This window comes from Phalaenopsis equestris, unplaced genomic scaffold, assembly GCF_001263595.1.
Source record: "Phalaenopsis equestris unplaced genomic scaffold, ASM126359v1 Scaffold000223, whole genome shotgun sequence".
Lineage (NCBI taxonomy): Eukaryota > Viridiplantae > Streptophyta > Magnoliopsida > Asparagales > Orchidaceae > Phalaenopsis > Phalaenopsis equestris.
Window position 1 is genome coordinate 1673044 of NW_018164665.1, and position 19735 is coordinate 1692778.

At 39.3% G+C, this 19735-nt stretch overlaps 1 protein-coding gene across 3 annotated transcripts in view; it reads right to left on the bottom strand.

Annotated features, from left to right (window-relative positions):
* Window positions 1-5561: 5561 nt before the first annotated feature.
* LOC110023197 (RNA pseudouridine synthase 5) overlaps window positions 5562-19735 on the bottom strand; it is a 45462-nt gene continuing 31288 nt past the window's right edge. Inside the window, exons 12-14 of one of the 3 annotated variants that reach the window (XM_020722487.1) lie at window positions 12654-12732; window positions 11743-11836; window positions 5562-5757 (exon numbers count right to left, since the gene is read on the bottom strand). In XM_020722487.1, the coding sequence (XP_020578146.1) occupies window positions 5650-5757; window positions 11743-11836; window positions 12654-12732 (281 nt within the window). In that variant the 3' untranslated portion in view covers window positions 5562-5649. The remainder of the gene's footprint in view (window positions 5758-11742; window positions 11837-12653; window positions 12733-19735) is intronic. The other 2 variants (XM_020722488.1, XM_020722489.1) reach the window with 2 other exon arrangements.

A 19735-nucleotide genomic window follows, 5' to 3' on the forward strand; every position in this document is an offset into this window, starting at 1 on the left:
GGAAATCTTAGAGCATAAATGACACATGACTTTAGAGCAACCAACCATAGAAGAACCTTAAGTTTTGAATATCGAGCTGGAGCATGTCTCAAGTTGCATTAACCCCATAAAGGAGTATCTGACTATCAGAATAATCCCAACAAGCCTCAAAGAATCTAAAAAATTTTAGATTTACGTTTGCATGATATCTGGTTATCAATGGTAGACTATTCAGAAGTTGTGTAACTATTGTAAGTTTGAGACGTGTCAAAGAGAATGAAATAGTCGTGATCTTATACTAAGACTATTTTGGGGAATGCATTAGATACTCGAGTCGAAGAACCCTAACAAATCAGATACTATGATAAAAATATTACTAGTCTAAAAAACATGTAAAAGAACTCACATAAAGTTTTTAATAATGTAAGAAGTTTGCTCCTATACAATTGTATTCTTCTCACAAGCTCTGACCAATAACTATGCCCTAGCCCTTTGCGGTGAGGGGAATAGGCATTCTCAATCTCTTTCATCATGTTAAGGGATTGTAAGATTTCATTCTTGTAATGGTTAACCAATTTTTGAAGTGAATTGAAGTGAAACCCTTAGCCATAATCACTGTCGAGGTAGTCAGCAACTTCATTTTGGCTGATATTATATGTCGATATGGTATAGTCATTATGATCGTCACTAATAATAGAGCTCAATTTGTCGAGAAAAATTTTAGAACTTTTGTAGCGATCAACATATAAAAAATAAATTTACTTCAGTGCACCACCAAAAAATGAATGGTATAGTGAAAGCTGCTGATATGCTCATCTTAAACCTGCTCAAGTAAAATTAGAAGGTGCAAAGAGTAAGTGGGTTGAAGTTTTACTATCTTTGTTGTGGGCACTCCAGATTATAACTTCCACTTCTAGAAGATAGGCTCCCTTAAATTTTTCATATGAAGTTGAAGCCATACTCATGGTGGAATATGAAGTAGTCAGTGAGTCTTAATTACCACTAACTTCAAACAAACCGAACTAAACGAATGGAGAGGACTCAATGATTAAAGTTTCCATATCTCGTTAGATATCTTAGAGGAAATCTAGGATCAACCATTGTATGCTAAAAATTAATAAAGAGAATAGCATCTATGTACTATAATTCAAGGGTTAGAGAGCGACAATTTTGAGCATGCAATCTATTCTTGAAGAAGTTTGATGTTATAACTCACAACCAGTCACACGGGAGGCATGACCCGTCATTGACCGAGCTTTATATTATCAAAGATCAAGTTGATCACACAAACTTGGTTAAGAGCTCCTCATGACATGGAGCTGAAACGATTTAAAAATCTTCTATCTATAAAGTAATAGCACACCAACACTTGTATGAAAATTAAAAAAAATGAAATACTCTAACATTTTATCATGTATACATTTTGACACTTTTACTTAGTGAACTATGAAAAGCTCACTTGTAAAGCAAGCTTAAATAAGTCATCACAATCAAAATGTTAAGGGATTTTGCTGAGATTATAGAGATAACTCTCTCAGAAAAGTTGGAGGGCCCCAGTCAACTAAAATCAAACAAGAATAGCTAAAAAGGTCCTAAGGGATTTTGGTAACTATTTAGCCATTCTTGCTCTAGATGAAATAAAACTTCTTACTCAAATCTCATTTTTTTTTTGAAACCTTGTTTCTTCAACTTGAACCAACTCTAAAAAATTAAGGATGTCCATTGGTTATTTGCATAGTGAAAATCGGAGTTCCAACCGGAATTGGTCATGGTAACAACAGACCTCATGCGTTTGTGTAGTATTCGACATCTCATTCTCTTTAGCCAACTGGAGAGCAAATGAATCATTGAAGATGTAGCTCCTATGGATGTCTTTAATCTGATATGCATCTGTGCAGCAAGAAACTTGGCACTGCATTGTTCTATCTCAAGGAGGGTTGTCGAAGAAAGCTATGGCTATAGAGAGAAACACACAAAGAAGAAAAAGAGTGCACGGTTAAAAGATAGAAGCTCTTCGAAATAACCCTAAAAGATGCAAAGGTGTGCAAGAATTTGAACCTTTTACTTTTCTTAACATAATATTGAGGGCAATAACAAAAATACAGTAGAACATCGCAAGACACGACAATTCGAATACTCAAATGCAAATTATTTGTCGCAAAATAAAATAATAGGACATAAAGTAACCTCATCCACATCATAATGCTTATAATTGTCAGAATAACATCTCCCAACACTTGTAAACTAAACAATACATAAATAAATAAATAAATAGCAAAATCACCAAGTTCATTGAGAAGAAGATAAAAAACTGCAAATACAATCTCTTATAGAAGAGGCCAAGATCATATCCTTTTACATCACTAAACTAATCCTGTTATATTAAAATGGCTTCTTCAAAACAATTTGTCCACCAGAAAGGAACTGCTTGGACAGAGACGACTAGGGAAGCCAAAGCAAGCCTGTCTTTCATAACAAGGAAGCCTTGAACTCTATTCTCTTACATTGCATTTTGTCATTTCATGATGGTGGAAAATACTACTTTGGACTAGCATAATACAACCTCTTATCAACCTCAGATTGAACAGAGCATTGGAAATGAACTTGAAATTCATTTAATAAACAATGAAATTGTAAATCTTTCTTCGTTCCTTCATTCTTCTTTCAGAGTCCCATCGAAGAGTTAAGATAATCGAGAAACTATATGTACACGCTACAGTGGTCTTCATAGGCGGTCACATATAGCTGATTCAACAGTTTAACCAGAGTTAATTGAATGATGTAGTAATTATTAAAATTATCCTCTTATAATTTAAATGATATAATAATTATTAAAGAGTAATATTTTGATTTATTAAACTTCACTTTTAAATAACTTGAATACAATTTAAAATTAAATCTTTTTAAATATGACATTTAATTATAGTTTACTTATTTATAATCTAATTCTTTTATTACACCTCAGTAGGGCTATCAAAACGACTAGCTGTTCGCGGACTGTTCGTGTTCGACTCGTTCGCTAAGTAAACGAGCAGAACACGAACAAAAATTTGTTCGCTCATGTCGACTCGTTTTGGCTCGAAATACTACTCGTCAATTATATATATATATATATATATATATAATATATATATATATATATAAGTAGTATCAACTTTGTATTGTCCACATGAGTAGTATTTTTAAAAAAATTAATTAACTACAAGGCTACAAAGATTTATAATCAATTAAAAATATTAATTAAGAAAATATAATAAAAATTATTAAATTAGATTCAAATGATGTTTTAATATAAATAATAATTTTTAAATCTTGCCCCAACTCTTAACATCTAACAACTACGTGATTTAGCGTTGTCAAAACGACTTTTTGTTTGTGAACAACTCGTGTTCGGCTCGCTAAGCAAATGAGCCGAATATGAACACACTTTTTGAGCTCGAAATATAAACAAGGCTTGCACATGCTCGGCTCGTTTACACCCCTACATCTCAGAAAGTAATTTGTGTTTAAAAACTGCTAATTGCTTTGGACACAATAGGGTTGCTGCCATGAAGAGTGGAGGAGCAGGCTTAGACTCCTTAGACTGCAAGGCAAGGCTTGGAAGGAATTATAGATCAATTATTTATTTGCAGTGCAGGTTTGTTTCTAATGGAAGCAATGCATTGGATGAATTTGTACATGATTTTCGGGTATTGAACCCCCTCCATATTTGAAATTTCATCAAGAAATATAAGCCAAATAGGCCCCCTAAGAATGATATAATTCTCTACCAACCATTATGTAGTTGGTATAATTGAAAATGAAGTTTTTTTAACATAAAATTTAGAACTTGTTTGTGAGTGAAATTTTGCTAACCTCCACAATTTTATTTGCGTTTCTAACCTCCACAACTTTATTTAGAAACTACTTTTTATGTTACATTATAATTCTTGTAAGAAATGTGTCGTTTTAAATTCTTGAAAAAAAAAAATTATAAATTTGATCGTATTTTTTTTAAGAAGTTATTTTCTCCTCAACTATACAAAAAGATATTTCATTCGGACATCCAGACGGTCAATCACTAGCAGCTACGTCACCCGCTGATGACGTGTATGACGACGTGGCTGTTGATGATTGACTGCCGAATGTGCAGTGTTGCAGACGGAATATTTTCTCCAATTTTACAGCCACATTTATAAAAAATCATTCTGTTAATCGAGGAGTGCACTCTTTAAAACCTAAACTAAACCAACAACAAACCAGGAGAATAACTAAGCAGCAAAAGAATGGGTGAAATAAATCTAATCAAGATCAACACCATAAAGAAAAGGCAAATGACAGACGAGTCAATACTATTTTCAAACCCAAAAACAATAGCAAAAAGAGATTTTTTGTGGGTTAAAGATTGATGACTGCTTAGAGTTTTGGTGGGAGGTGCTGGAGTGAATTTTGGTGGAGGTAGTGAGATTGACTATTGAAAATTTAGAGTTGTGGCTAAAGATTGCGATAAGAATGATTGCGGTATTGAGTTGGTCAAAAATTTTGGTTATGTGGATTTTAGGATTGGCGTGAATGACAAATTCATAAAATTTGAGGATTTGTCAGACTCTAATACCAGATGATGTCGTTCTAGAATAAGACCTTAATCTGTCCCTTAAATTTTTGCTATGATTGGAGAGTGAGCATGCCCCAATATAGACATGTTACTATAGGACGGGTTTTGTAGCGATACCGTAGCATAGTACTATAACAAAAACTCAACATAATGCTATCGATTATTCAATAAATTATTTGCTTAAACTAGATTAAGCATGATAGGATTACCAACTTACTGGTTGGACGACACAAGCACAACATGAGGTTTGATTTCCAATTCTATCATGTTAACCAAAGCAAGAAATAGGATATGATAATACTACAGAACTAACTTTTGAATAGCCGATGACAATCAATGGCATAATCAAAGATATTTGAGGTCGACCTGCACAAATGGTCGGTCTCCATAATGATCTCCTTGGAAGTTCTTCAAAGATGCACTCAGAAACTCGAGTTATGTTACATGAGAGAATAAAACAAGGATAACAGTGTACAAGGAATTCAAACCTTGGCATTAACACAATATCATGTGCAAAGAGGAATGAAAGAGTTCTGAGTGTTTGTGTGTGAGTGTGTATACTTTGCCCACAGGAGAACTCAAGAGTTATGTTACTTGAGAGAATAAAATATGGATAACAGTTTATAATGAATGCAAAACTTTTCATTAACATATTATCATGTATAAAGAGGAGCGAAACGGCTCAAGTGTTCGTGTATGCGTGCATGTGTGTTGCCCACATGAGACGATTATCACTCTTCATTATTCAAAGGTAAGGAAATGAAATTAAAATAAAGTAGTGGTGGATAAAATAGAAATAGTGGTGGAAAAGTTCTAAAAAAAAATGTAACAGAGAAGTAAGAAAATGTGGTAGTTAAAACAATGATTGAAGTTTTATATAAAGCTACCACTTCTATCATTCTAAGCACATTTGTTTGGTAAAACCTATTAAATTAAACTATATGAATCAATACAAACGTCAAACAATATATATATATATATATATATATTAGAAAAAAAAATGCATCATGTAAATCCTTTTTTACAAATATTCTAAAGCTCATGAATAGCATAAAACACGCTTAAGAGATGCTCCTTCATTGCAACTCATTCTCATCTTTCATTGTCCCTCCTAAAATCCTATTTTGATAAGATTCTTGTCGTGTTTGTAATATGGAAGGAAGTGGAGCAATAATTTCGATCACCTGTAACGTACGATTAAAATGAGTGTTAAGTAATGGAATGAAGATTTACGTACATGCCAATTATTTTTTGTATAATATGGACCGGAAGGCCGGAATTCAGAAGGCAGAGGGATGAAATTCAATTTTTTGGGATGAAGTGGCTAATACGTTTTCTATTATAGATATAATATAGTAATAATGTTTATTTTTCAATTTTTTTAACACATTTTATCAAACATTACCGCTTCATAAGTATTAGTATAATAAAAATTAATGAGAATTCTTAATTGTGACTTCTCAATTATTCTTTTTTTTTTATGAAGAAATTCGTTAAGGCTAAAAGGTGGGAATATGAAAAGATTTTCAGCTTTTCTTTTTTTTTTAATTTGAAATGAGGAAGCCGGAAAGGCATAAGGCGGAAGTCAAAAGACCAAAAGCTTAAAGTTGGAAGGATAGAATAAAAGTAGATTTTAATTTTTTTTTAAATGAAATTGCTTTTAATGTTATGGCTCATCTTAAGCCTATAAATAAAGGTCATGGATGAGGAAAAAAATCACAAGTGATGAGAAAAAAAAGGAGAAAAAAGAGGGAGAGTGGAGAGTAGAGTCTTTTGCTAGCGAGATTTTTTAAAAGAAGAAAATTGTGTCCGTCAAGCGTAACATGCGATCAACGGGATCTTCTTTCGGGTTGCGGCCAAGAGGAAAGTCGTCATTGTTCTACGTAGCAGATGAGCAACAAGATTTTCTTTTGTGTTGCGACGAGGAAAGTTGTCCCTATCCTGCGTAGCAGGGGAGCAACGGGATCTTTCAAGTTGCGGAAATGAAGACAAATGGATAACCTCGTTCTGCTGAGAACTATAGGAAGGGTCAAAACTCAAAAGACGCGGCATCAGTTATGACGGAGAGCGACTTAATTTTATTTCGAAAGTACTACTTCCGAATAAAATAGTGGTGAAATTGCCGAATTCAGTTGACCGATCGTATTCTCATCCTTCTGGGTATATTGTTATTCACGAGGCAGTCTTGAGAGTCGCCTACGATTTCTGCCGGTACCTGACTTTATCGAAATCATAAAGGGATTCAGATTTTGTGTTGCTCAACTGTCATGACGGGTGGTGATAATCATTATCGGGTTGACTGTTTTTCTTAGGAGTCGAGGGCTGATGTTAACACCATTAACTTTAGCGCAATGGTGCGGGTTCTTTAGTGACACACATGATCGTTTGATGTTTAAGCACAAGGCGTTGGATTTTCACTTGAAGAAACCGATAAGGCAATGGTCAGTGAGATTCTTTACTGCAAAGAACGATTGGGGGCTCCGTGAGAGGCGTGAAAGGTTCCAACAATATTCTACCTCTCTTCAGAATACTGAGGAGAAAATACTGCGGATGCTAGGATTTTGTGACTTTAAGAAGATATTGTTTGACGCAAGATGAATTTGTGGGAGAAAAATAATTATTCAAAGGTCACGGTTGTAACATTGAAGAAATCTAAAAAAGGACCTTCCACCCACGTGGTATCCTCAAAGCGGCCCCCAACGAACAATGACTGTGCAGTACTCCCTCAGAAACAACATAAGGCTAAAGAATCGTGGAAGTGAGGATAAATCGTCAGTGGCCTTTGACTTGCCCGGGGTTGTGCATCAGGGTATTACACAATAATGTAAACTCATCTGAGGACTTTGTAACAAGTCCGCCGAAGACTTTTTAACCCATCCGAGGTTGTTTGTACTAACCTGTGTGAAAGAAGTCAGATGTAGTCCACCAATGACAGTTAACCTATCCAGGGTTATTTATCGAAGTAAAAACTCGGCGATGTTAACCAGTATGGAAAAAGATTGATCGAATCCCCCTGGGGTTGATCGTGTTCTGACTAAGATGCAACAGAAGTTGTGTATTTCTCGAGTCAAGAGCATGGAGTGATTCGTGAATGAACCGTTACACTTTCTAGAGATATCCTCCATGTAGAGGAAAACAAGTGAATGATATTCATTTAATAAGTCTGAAATACATTGACACTATATGCAGCGACGATAACAGACAATGATAGACATTAACTACATGACTGAAGCGTTACTAATAGAACATGTGAATATTCTCTGCATTCTATGTTAAGGGCAAGATTTTTCCCTCTGAATCCTTGAGCTTGAAGATTCCTAGCTTGATCCCGACAGCGACGATATATGTGCTTTCCCAGAGGGGATAGTTTGTTGCATTGATGACCACGTCCGACGGCTTCAATACTATGCAAGATCAGGTCACCGATGGAGATAGGACGAGACTTGACTCTCCGGTTGAAGTAGTGAGCAACTCTTTGGCAATAGAAGGTAGCTCTAAGGTGGGCAACCACATCGCGTATTTCTGGGAGGAGATACAAATGTTGTAGGGGTTTATCCTCGTTGATATCCAAGTCGAAAGCCTTAATTAGTGGGTATGGAACTCTGATATCAACTGGAATGACAGCCTCGATACTGAAACACAAGTTATATGGATCTTCCTCGATTGAAGTTCGCGAGGTCATGCAATAGGCCCGAGGACGTTGTGGAGATCTACCACCCACTGCTCCCAGCCTTCTCAAGACGAGTCTTCAAACCCTTTAGCACTGTCTGATTTGTCACCTTTGTCTGTACGTTCGTTTAGGAATTTGCCACGGTAGTATGCACCAGCTGGATGTAAAAATACCTGCAGAATAACATAAAAGACATTTCCAGATAATTGAGTCTCATTAACAGTGATAATCTTCATAGGGAGCCTGAAGCAATGGACAATGTTTTTCCAGACAAACTGCTTAGCATTGCCTTCAGTGATCTAGGTGAGCGGCTCAGCTTCTACCCACTTGGTGAAGTAATTGACAGCTAAGATGATAAATTTTTGTTGTCCAGTAGCTATTGGAAACGATCCATTATATCTACCCCCTATTGGGCGAAAGGTCAAGGACTCATACATGACGTGAGTTCTACTGGTGGTGCATGCAAAAAATTGGAGTGTAGCCGACAACTCTTGCACTTTTGCACAAAGTGCAACACATCTTGCTTAATCGTAGGCCACTAGAAACCTTATATTATTATTTTAAAGGCAAGAGCTCTACCCCCAAGATGTTCCCCACGTATTCCGGAATGAACGTCTTGCAAAGCGCAATCAGTTTCAGATGGGAAAGACACTTGAGGTATGAACCTACAAATGACTTTTTATATAGTTCATCCCCAATAAGGATAAAGTTGACAGCCATGCGTCGGAGGCGAATTAATGCAGTAGCATCATCGAGCAGTGTTTTGTCTAGGAGGAAGGAGGTGATAGGATCCATCCAAATTATCTCCTTTTGGTCATCTATACGCAGTAACACACAAGGGCCTTGGAGGTTTGGAAAATTTATCCCCTCGATGCACCTTCTTTTAAAGAGATCAATTGTCGAAGTAGCGAGCTTGGAGAGAGCATTGACTCAGGTGTTCTACTCCCTAAATATGTGAATTGCAATGACTCGGGTATGTTTCAATTCGGGTCGATAAGTGTTTTCACCAGATTGAGATATTACATCGGTTGTAAGTTATGGGCGTCAAATTCTCCCTCAGCTTGGGATGCGACAAACTAAGAATCAGTGTAAATAATCATATTTCGTACTTCACAGTCGATGACAAGTTTTAATCCGGCGATGAGGGCTTCATACTCGACAACATTATTGGGGAGATTAGTAATATTTCAGCACTAGCTCCAGAGTTTTTGTATGCTCCGTCCACGTACAGTGTCCACTAAGGTGGCAGTGGAGGAGAAAAAGATGACTCATCAGAAGCAGACACTGTACATTCTACCATAAAGTCGGCCAACACTTGTGATTTGATGTTTGATCTAGGTGCATACGAATGTCAAATTCTCTCAATTTCATTGTTCGTTTAACTAATCTTTCTGATGCTTCTGGTTTTTTTACAGGATAACCTTCAAAAGGAGTTTTGTGCAGACGTGTTTCATCTCATGTGTTTCTTCGTTTCAGTATGAATCCTCTTCAGCTTTGCCCAGATGTCCCTCATCTTTCAAATGTCATCTGCTGATGAGGCAATCGATGGAGCCATCGAGTTGAGAAACCAAGTGTATAGGCATGTATGGTTTTCCATTCATTCCCCTAAACACTATCGCCCTGTGGCTCAACCTTGACTCTCGTCGATATCCCTCTAGTCTCTTTCCTACTAGAGTAGTCTTGATCTAACGTGATCAACTAAGATATGTGGCCAGTCCATCAAGTTTCAAATCCACAGGAGAGAGCTCTAGCTTCACCTGCATAAAAGTTGTTGAGGTAATGACTTCCGTCAAGAAGCTAGCTCCCTATATGAACTCGACCAAAACCTTCAAAACTTTAGGATCTATCTTCCCTAGAAGTTCTAATCCTTTACCCCAAGCACTATCTCCATATCCTAACATCCTCAATAACAAGGATCCAAGTCTAGATCACACACAACTTCCTCTTCCTGACCTGATCCTGATATATCTCATCATCAAGATCAAACTCAATTTAACTATTTTTTGCTTTATATGCCCGATCTAAAGCCCTTGCCAGATTTTCTTCCAATCGGAGTTATGTGAACTTTCCTATTCCTAAGCACGCAGGAGCCTGTACTTCACCTCTGCTTTGTAGCAAATGGAGGCATCGCAGTATATGAAGACCTTCGAAGCTCCCAGTTGTCGCAATTAGGCTCGCTGGAAAGCAACAGCGGGATCGCTAGTTTCCCTTCTTTCGAAGCTATGGGAGCTCCTTCTGCGCTCGGGAAGCAGCGGCAGGATCGTTTCATGGGATGCGCAAAGACCTCCGAAACTCCCTTCTTCTGCTCCTTCTGTGCTCGAGAAGACCACCGATGGGATTGTTGTAGCCTACAGAACTCCCTTCTTCTAAAGCTGATGCCGCCTCCCTACTTGCACTGGTAAGCCACAACCCAAAAAGCAATGGGATCACAGAAAGTGAGGGAAGCAATGACGATATCGCAGCGCAGAAGGACAGCGAACCTCCTATCTTTCTCGTCATCCACTCTCAGTACTACCACGCACGTAAAGTAACGTGCGTAGTCAATAAAATCACGCCACGACACCCCACGCGACAGAAAAAAAAACGGCTCGGTAACACGGGGAATATTCCCCCCAGTGTTATTCATGTGTTATTCATGTATTATTGTGTCATGGGAATATTCTTAATGTTATAATAACACAATAACACATATATAACACATAAATAACACATAATAACACATGGATAACATGAGGGGAATATTCTCCCGGGTTACTATGTCATTTTTTTCTCTGTCGGGAATATTCTTCAGCTGTTATTCTAGTGTTATTGTGTCCTGAGAATATTCTTGGTGTTATAATAACACAATAACACATCAGTAACACACAATAACACATGAATAACACAGAGGGGAATATTCCTGTCACGTGGGGTGTCGTGGTGTGATTTCATTGGCTACACACGTTACTCTACGTGTGTAGTACTGATGTAATATTTTTTCCGCTTTGTCCTCCTTGCTAAAGCAACGACGGAATCGCAGTGCATAACTGTTCCCGAAACTTGGCTAGGGTTTGGCTTTGATAACAAGAAAGAAAAAATGCTCAAAACCAACTTTGTACATTCATAACATGGGGTTAAATAGGGTTGTGATGTTTTACAAATAAATTTCTAGACTTCTACAATATTCTATCTTTACCAATAGGCTAATTCTCAGCACAATGATAAAGTATTTGTGAATACTCCATTTGGAGCAACGAGGGCAAAATATAAAATTTTAGAAACACGTCTTGTATCGTTGGAAAAATTATTCCATACGGACGGACACCGGATGCAAAAATACATGGATCTCCACCGTCCATCACAACAAAGATATACGATGGTTGGTCCTATTTTGAATTAAAAAAAAATTACTGTGATGGATGGTGGAGATCGGACACCGGTGCCGTATGAAATAATTTTTCGTATCGTTGGTTTCATAATTGATGGACGAGAAAAAAAAAACTCTAATTGCATTGCAAACCTTGTCTGTGGATGGGTGGCGGAGAACAAGCATATGAGCATGCAAATAATAACCACAATCTCCTGGCACAGGTCTTGCAGGCCTCTGGTAGCCCCTACATAATGGCAATAATTAAAAGGAAGATTCACAGTCAAATCACATAATTCCTATGTATTTGCATATCTAACAGCTAAAATTTGATTTTTACATTTATAGCACTTTATCTGTACATGAAAAGATATATTTCACTTACCAGAAGTTAATAATAGTGGTATTTTTTAAGTGATATGAAAGATTTGGGTATTATAAATGTAAAGATTTAGTGTTTATGTCTTATGATATGTAAAGAAATAGAGATTGTGTGGTCTGTATGTAAATGTCAAGGAAAAGCATCAAGACTGTACAAGAATGACATCAATAATGCAAAGGAAGAACATTCGTAGCAGCAAGAAGTTAGAGAGGGGGCGCTCTAGTATTTTAAAAAGCATAGCATATTTCTGGATATTGTATTGCACCAAAAAGAAAGAAGACCAAGCAAATTAAGATACAGTAAAATGAAATTTGCTTCAAGCAGCGATAAACCTATGAATTTACATATCTAACAACCAAAATTTCATTTCTTACATTTATACCACCCAAATCTTTTATATCATATCAAAAGTACCACTATTTTAGCTTTTGAAAAGTGAAATACACCTTCCAAGCATAAGTAGTGGGTAGCATACATCAGAAAAAAGAGAAGTTTTTTGTTATAATTAATGAACTGCAAATTTCAAATCCGGTAGGCGTTATTTCATTCATTACATTATTTAGTTGAATTAAAATCTACTAATCCTAGGAAATCATGCATGGCCTAAATCACTGATTTAAGCTAGCTGCTGCATATGCAACTAAACTAAATAATTATCAAAATTATCAAAATAACCTCATACCCGTCTTCAGGAATACTGTACTTTACAGTTTCAGTTTCAAGTAAATTGGGCCGCCCACCAACCTGGTAAAGAGGATCTCCTGTTCCACAGAAAAAAGTATGATTGTTCAACGTTGAGACTCAGTTTTGGAATGATTTATTTTTATAAATTTTGTTTGAAAGTTATTTTTCGAAAAGCCATGTTTTAAAGTTATTCTGAAACAGTACCGGCTTCTAAAAACATAGGTTTCTCAAAAATGTTTGATACTGAAACTAGTTCAGAAATCGTTAGATACGAAAGCAAACTTCATTAATCAATTTGTTAAGGTTACAAACAAGACTCAATTTAAAGAAAATCGCAACAGACAATAATCCCCGACTAGGGCCGGATTATAAGATCCGAAGTGACGATGGTGCCCGCAAAGAGATTGTAGTAGCAATGAGTGGGAAACTATGAAGAGGTTACGGTAGTGTTTAGTGTAGGTGGGGGAAGTGCAGGCAGTTGGCTGGAAGGCTGGAGAGCAAGGGGGAGTGCAGGAAGGCTGGCGGCACAGCTAGGGGAAGGCACGGATTGGCCGACACCAGGGTTCTGGAAGGCTGGACAGCAGGTTTGCAGTAGTAGAGGTGGGCGGCAGGGCAGCTGGAAGGGAAGGGAATGGCCGGCAGCTACGGAAGGTGTAGGAGAAAGGTTAGGGAAGATGATAGGGGGTGATACAACACTACCTCGGAGTATGATACAGCCAAAGCACCACCTGTAGTCGAATACAGCCCTAGCAAGGAGAGGAGAAGACTCCAAGAGAAATTCCGAAACAACAACAAAAAACTGAACCTTAGTTCATTCAAATAGCAATTAAAAAGACTCAGATGAGAAAAGAAACAAGAAACGAACAAAACAAGGAAGGGGGAAAGGGCTGGTGACAATACCGCCCCTCCCAAATAGCCGCTTAGTCCTTTTGGGACCTAGACCAAGGCAATAGGGAAACAGGCAGACCGGTTCCCTCCTGCCAGCCGGTTTAGCCGACTAGCTCCCTAGCCTCACGTCAGTCTCCCGGGGTTGGGAAAGCTTCAAATTCATTCGTCAAAACTTCCAATTCTTCGACTGTAATCCTAGCAGCACCAGGATCCCATTGGCGACCGCATCATCCTCTAAGTTACCTGAGGGTCTTTCCAACCTTACAAGCAAACATCCACATCTTCTGAAAGTTTGAAAGCGAACTGAATTGTTTGTCCCGCCTCTATTACTTAATGCTCCCAAGGTCATCCATGATTGGCTTAACCAGATCTGAAGTGAGGGTAACATGAACCTTGGTAGTGGAGCTAGTGGTAAAGTATCAACCCTGATATTTTGAAATGCCCTCTGTTGTGTTTGTCCTATGTCTAGAGCTAATGTTGCAATCCCATCATCCCCTATCGTCACCAAAATCGATCCCACCAAGACAGTTCTTCTAGTGAGGGCTCTCGTGATCTCGGGTTCTACCGGTGAAGTGCTTCCCATCCTTGGTGAAAGAATACGTGTTTCTAAATCTATCGTGTTGAGTCCTCCAGTTAAACTGCAATGGTCTCCCCAATAAAAGGTTGCAGGCATCTATAAGGACCACGTCGCACCAAACTTGGTCATGCAGCTGACCCCTAATGAAAACTCTACTAAACATCTTCGGTCGATGCTGACCCAATTCTCCTTCAACCACGTCAGTGAATACGGTCGGGAATGTCTCTGAGTCATAAGACTCAATTTCCCAACCATTTGTGTAGATTTCACATTCTTACTGCTCCCTACATCGATGATGAGGTTGCAAACCCTCCAGTTCATGGTGCACCGGGTGTAGAATATATTTTGATGAAGCCAATGTGAATCTCTTACATCAATGTCCTTAGGACTCATCGAACTACGAGTGCTTCTCCTTCATCTGGTAGAAGATGATACACCTCACCTTGGTCCTCGACTGTCTCTTTGTTGCTAACTTCCTTCACGGCACCCTGGTCTGTGAGGATGACTATGGCTCGTAGGACAACTAGAGGCTATGTGCCCGTAGTCAAGGCACTAAAACACTTCTTAGCCGGTACTGTATTGGAGAAATTACATTTCTCTTATTTCTTCTCACTCTGATCTAGCTTGTCACTCCCTTGTCTGATCTTGCTAGTTCCTCCTTAGGTACCCATGTCGGTCGTGGTAGTTTTAGGTGACTGCTTGACCGACGACTGTTGCCTACTTTGTTCCTGTTGTCTTTCTACCTTCAAGGCTAGAGTCTGAAATCTCCAAGTGATGAATAAGGTTACAGCCGCACATATTGCTAATAGTTGTGATATCGAGGTTAATCAAAACCACGACACAAGACACAAATTTATTAATGACTTAAACACGGTTACAATGATAACTCAAAAGAAAAAAAAAAAGAAAATGCATAAAGCAAAAGCATAAAACAAAACGTCACAAAAAAAGACTCAACAAACGAAGACACAATGAGGGAGTCTAGAGAGGTGGGCTAGAGCAGCGGCTGCGGTAAAGGCCGGAGAGGTGTCGGCAGCTGTGGAGGAAGGTGGACAGCAAATCAGCGGTAGTAGGGGCGTCGAACTGCAGCTGAAGGAAGCAGGGAGGAGGTGCAGAGAGTGCTAGTTGTCTGGGAGGAAGCCAGCTGTTGCTGGAAGGCAGTGGGAGCAATGGTGGCCTGCAAGGATGCAGGCGGGAGGGCCGGCAAGCGCTAGCTGTCCGGGAGGAACAGTGGGAGTTCGCTGGCTGCAGGAGGCGTGCCGGAGTGGGGGCTATGGCAGCAGGTGGAGAAGAGGCGTGGTGGTATTGGTTGCTGGAAGGAGGCAGAACACGGGAAGGCAGAGCAGCGGCAGCAGCATTTTTTGGACTTTACGGCAGAGAACAGTGCTGGCTAGATCTCAAAGGAGAGGAGGAAATCCCAGTTACTGTAGTGCAGGAATGAGCAGGGGCTGTTGCGGCAGTTTGTGGAAGGGGATTGGAGGTTTACAAAGCCTGTTGGCCGCAAGTGGGCAGCGGGATGGTGAGGCAGTAGGAAGGGGAAGGGGAAGGGGAAGGGAGAAGGGGATCTGTAGGGATGATGGCTGGTTGCAGCAAGCTGCGGAAAGTATGGTAGACAGCAGGAAGGGAAGGAAGAAGGAGAGATGAATATCTCGGCAGGGTCTAGCTATAGCCGGAGCATCACCCAGAGCTATAGAGACGATCACCATCTCGGAAGGGGGACAGTCGGAGCACTGCCTCGACATCAGATACAGCTCTCGAAGGGAAAATATCAATGTTAAACCTTGGATACATATTTCAAAATCAAAACCCCCTAACTCAGACACTTCAACTTCTATTTATAAAAGACTTGGCCCTAAATTAAGAAAGGAGAATTAAAATAAATTCAAGATCTCAGACTTTAGGAAATGTTTGAATTAAGGAAGGAGAATAAAATCAGGATTTAGGCTTTTAGAAAAGAAATAAAATTAGGAAAGGCCTAGGAAGGAAAATAGAAATAGGAAGTAGAGAAAGAAAAAGGAATAAAGGAAATGAATGAGGAAGGAGGGGGCGGTGGGGCCCCCCTGTAAGAGGACCAGTCGGTCCTTTATGAACCCCGCGTCAGTCTCCCGGGGTTGGGAGAGCTTCGATTTCAACAGTTGAAGCTTCTAGTTCTTTGTCTATAAGCAGCACCTAGGTCCCACTGTCGATTATAAGGTCTCACAAAGCACTTGTAAACATTTCTCCCTCTCGGTCCAATCTCCTGTGACTTAAATATCTGGCATGATGGTGGCCATGGTGGTAAATAATTGATTGTCGCTAGAACTAATCATGTTGCTCTGCTGGTAAGGGCGGCTGCTCTTGTGTCATCGGCCTCAATCGAAGGAAGTAGAATGAGGCGTTTATAATCCTTAGTGAAAGAATACGTGTTTATGAATCTATCGTGTTGGGTCTTCCGGTCAAATTGTCACGGTCTTCCTAGCATAAGGCGACAGACATTCATGGGGACCACATCATACCATAGTTGGTCCTTCAGCTGACTCCCTATTGAAAACTCTACTAGGCATTGTCGATTAATGTTGACATTGTTTTCCTTCTTTAGCCACGTCAATAAATATGGCTCGAAATGCATCTGAGTTGTGAGCCTCAATTTTACTATCATCTAAGTCGATCCTACGTTCTTTGTTGCTAACCCCGTCAATGATAAGATTGCATACCTTTTCGTTTATAGTGCAACAGTGGAAAATGTTCTACTGATCCCTTGTTTCTTCGGTTTGTTGAATCTATCGAATCACAAGTGTTTCTCCCTCATCTGATGGAAGCTAATGCTCCTAACCCTATTCCTCAGCTTCCTGCTCCTTGCTAACCTCTTCCACGATGCCCTGCTCTGTAAAAGATACAGCTCTGCTCGTTGGGCAGCTAGAGGCTATGTGCCCAAATTCGTGGCATTTGAAGCATTTTCTGGCGGGCATTATAGTCGGCTTCTTCTCACTGAGGGTGGCTTTATCCGTCTCCGAACCACTTTTTCTCAACTTTTTGCGACGTGCTCCTGCTGGTGTCTCCAACTGTGGGTAGATGTCTGACGGGTGATGGTTGTCGGCTCTGTCTGCTGTCTTTCCACTTTCAATGCCAAGGTTCAGACGTCATCGAGCGTCCAATACGGCTGTAGCTGCACCACATTGCTAGTGCTAGATTTCAAGCCCAAAGCTATATGACTACTGTATTCTCCTCTGGCTCTGTCAGATCAGATTTCAACTGTAAGTGTTCAAACTGAGCTGTGAACTCCTCCATTGAAAGTTCTCTCTGTTGCAAATTGTGGAGTTTTAGAAAAATGTCTTAACGGTAATGAGGGGAAGATATTTCTTCTGCATTGTTTTCTTCATCTTCTCCCACCGGGTAATCTTTTCGTCGCCTTCTCGCCTCCTCTGTCGCTATACGTTCTCCTACCATAGGGAGACACTTTTCTTCAATTTAATAGCAACTAATTTAACCCGCCTCTCTTCAGACACCTCTTAGTATTCGAAAATTCACTCAACTGCTTGTAATCATTCAATAAATTCATCTAGATACACGCTCCCCTCAAACTCAACTAAATATGTTTTGATATAGTAGTCTTGGTGCCCTCCAAATGACATCTCTTCCTGGAAGGTATCCCTGCGGAAGGGACGCAGGTATCCCTCTTTAGGCCTTCTCTGATATTGGATCCTGAAATGTTATGTTCTATCTTCTTTATCGTTGAAATTATCTCCATGGAAGGGATTAGATCCTGTTCTCTCAACTGAACCGGTTCGGGTCAAACCGGCTCAGCTTTTAGAGGAAAACCCCCGTGTCAAGCTAGCTTCAAGCCCCCCAAATAACAGGATACAGTAAGCTCATTTGTCTCCGACCAAATCACACCTCATCTGCAATTGATCAAACTGCTCTGTGAACTCTTTTACTGACAGATCCCTCTGTTGCATCTGGTGGAGCCTCATAAACATATCTTGACGGAAATAGGGTGAGTTATTTCATTTGCATTGCATTCTTCATCTTCTCTCACCTGATAATCTTATCGTTGTCTTCTCGTTTTGTTTGCCTCTATAAGTTTTCCCATCACAGAGAGGCACTTTCCTTCAACTTGATAAAAGCTAATTTGACCCTCTTATCCTCTGACACATCCTTATACTAAAGATCAGTTCAACAGAATGCAACCAATCAATAAAGTTTTGGATTCATACCTCCATCAAATTCTGGCAGATCCACTTTAATGTCGAAGTTTCTGTGGATCTTAAATGATATTTCCTCTATGAAATTCTCCCTATGGAAGGGATTCAGATACCCCTCTCTAGGCCTCCTTTGATACTGGATTCTGAAACGTTGCGGCATGTCTTCTTCATTGCTTTCTCCCCTTCGACTTTCCAGATCTCGGTCTAGAGTAACCATCCCTTGGGTCATCTCACTAATATCCATAACCTCCGTTGAAGGCGACAGAGCTCTCGCTGTATCTCTTCCCGGGTAGGCCAAGACAAATATCGTTTTGGTGTTGGATTAATTTACATATATATATAATTTTAGAAAAATATGAAATCAAACTGACCTCATATTTTTCACAGTTCAAATGAAAGAGCGCTCTACCTCAAATCCTGTATCTATCCCGAGTAATAAACACAAGACTTGAGGATGAGGCTCAATCAAATAAACTAGGAAAACATATGACGTCTGTTTGGGTCTGCGAAACCGTTTTATTTGCCGACAAGTTCCCTTATTTAATACAAATGATTAAATAGGGTTTATTTTAAGCTGGGTTCGGAAAAGCTTCCTATAAGGGCAAGCTCCTATATTTAATTACATCTTAAATGACCGAAGTCACCTAAGAAGACTCTCGATAAAAATAAGGGAATAATGTCTTCAAAGAAGTCAAAAGTATAGGACTTTACAAAAAAATCGGACCAAAGAGTGTCAAATGTGAAAGGCTCATATTCAGAACATTCTTGAGGAACCCAAATGAGGGAGAACTAGGAGAGGTCATAGATCCGGAGGTGAACCACAGTGAATTCTCAGTCTATCCTATGGTTTGGCTTCAGTTTCGAGGAGAAATTATTTAAGTGTTTCATCTTGCCAATTTTACTTAATTAGGGCTTATATTTGTGTGATACAGTCACACAAGTTGAAAGGGGAAAAGCTCAAATCTGGAACATTGTTAAGAAATCCAAATGAAGAGAAACTAGGGGAAGCCACAGATCCTGAGGAGAACCTCAGTGACTTCCCAGTCTATCCTATGATTTGGCTCCAATTTTGAGAAGAAATTATTAAATTATTTCATCTTGCCATTTTTATTTAACTAGTGCTTATATTTGCGTGACAGGGTCACACAAATGGCCTAGAAGATATGAGGGTTTACGTCGTATCGGACGACAACCTCGGAACCTAGAACGAGTTTAGGGCTTAAATCGTACGGCAGAACTATACGAATGCCTAAAGAAAAGGAGGAGGATTTATGTTGCGCTAGGCAAACAACCTCGAAAACCTATGGATTGTTGTTTAATTTCTAAGAAAGGGAATGGTTTTGCTGGGGAAGACATGTTTTGCTGTTGAAGATGGCCGTGCTGCCCACTGCGCTAGCTCCAAGCTCCTCGACGTGACGAGTTTAAGTTTTCTAG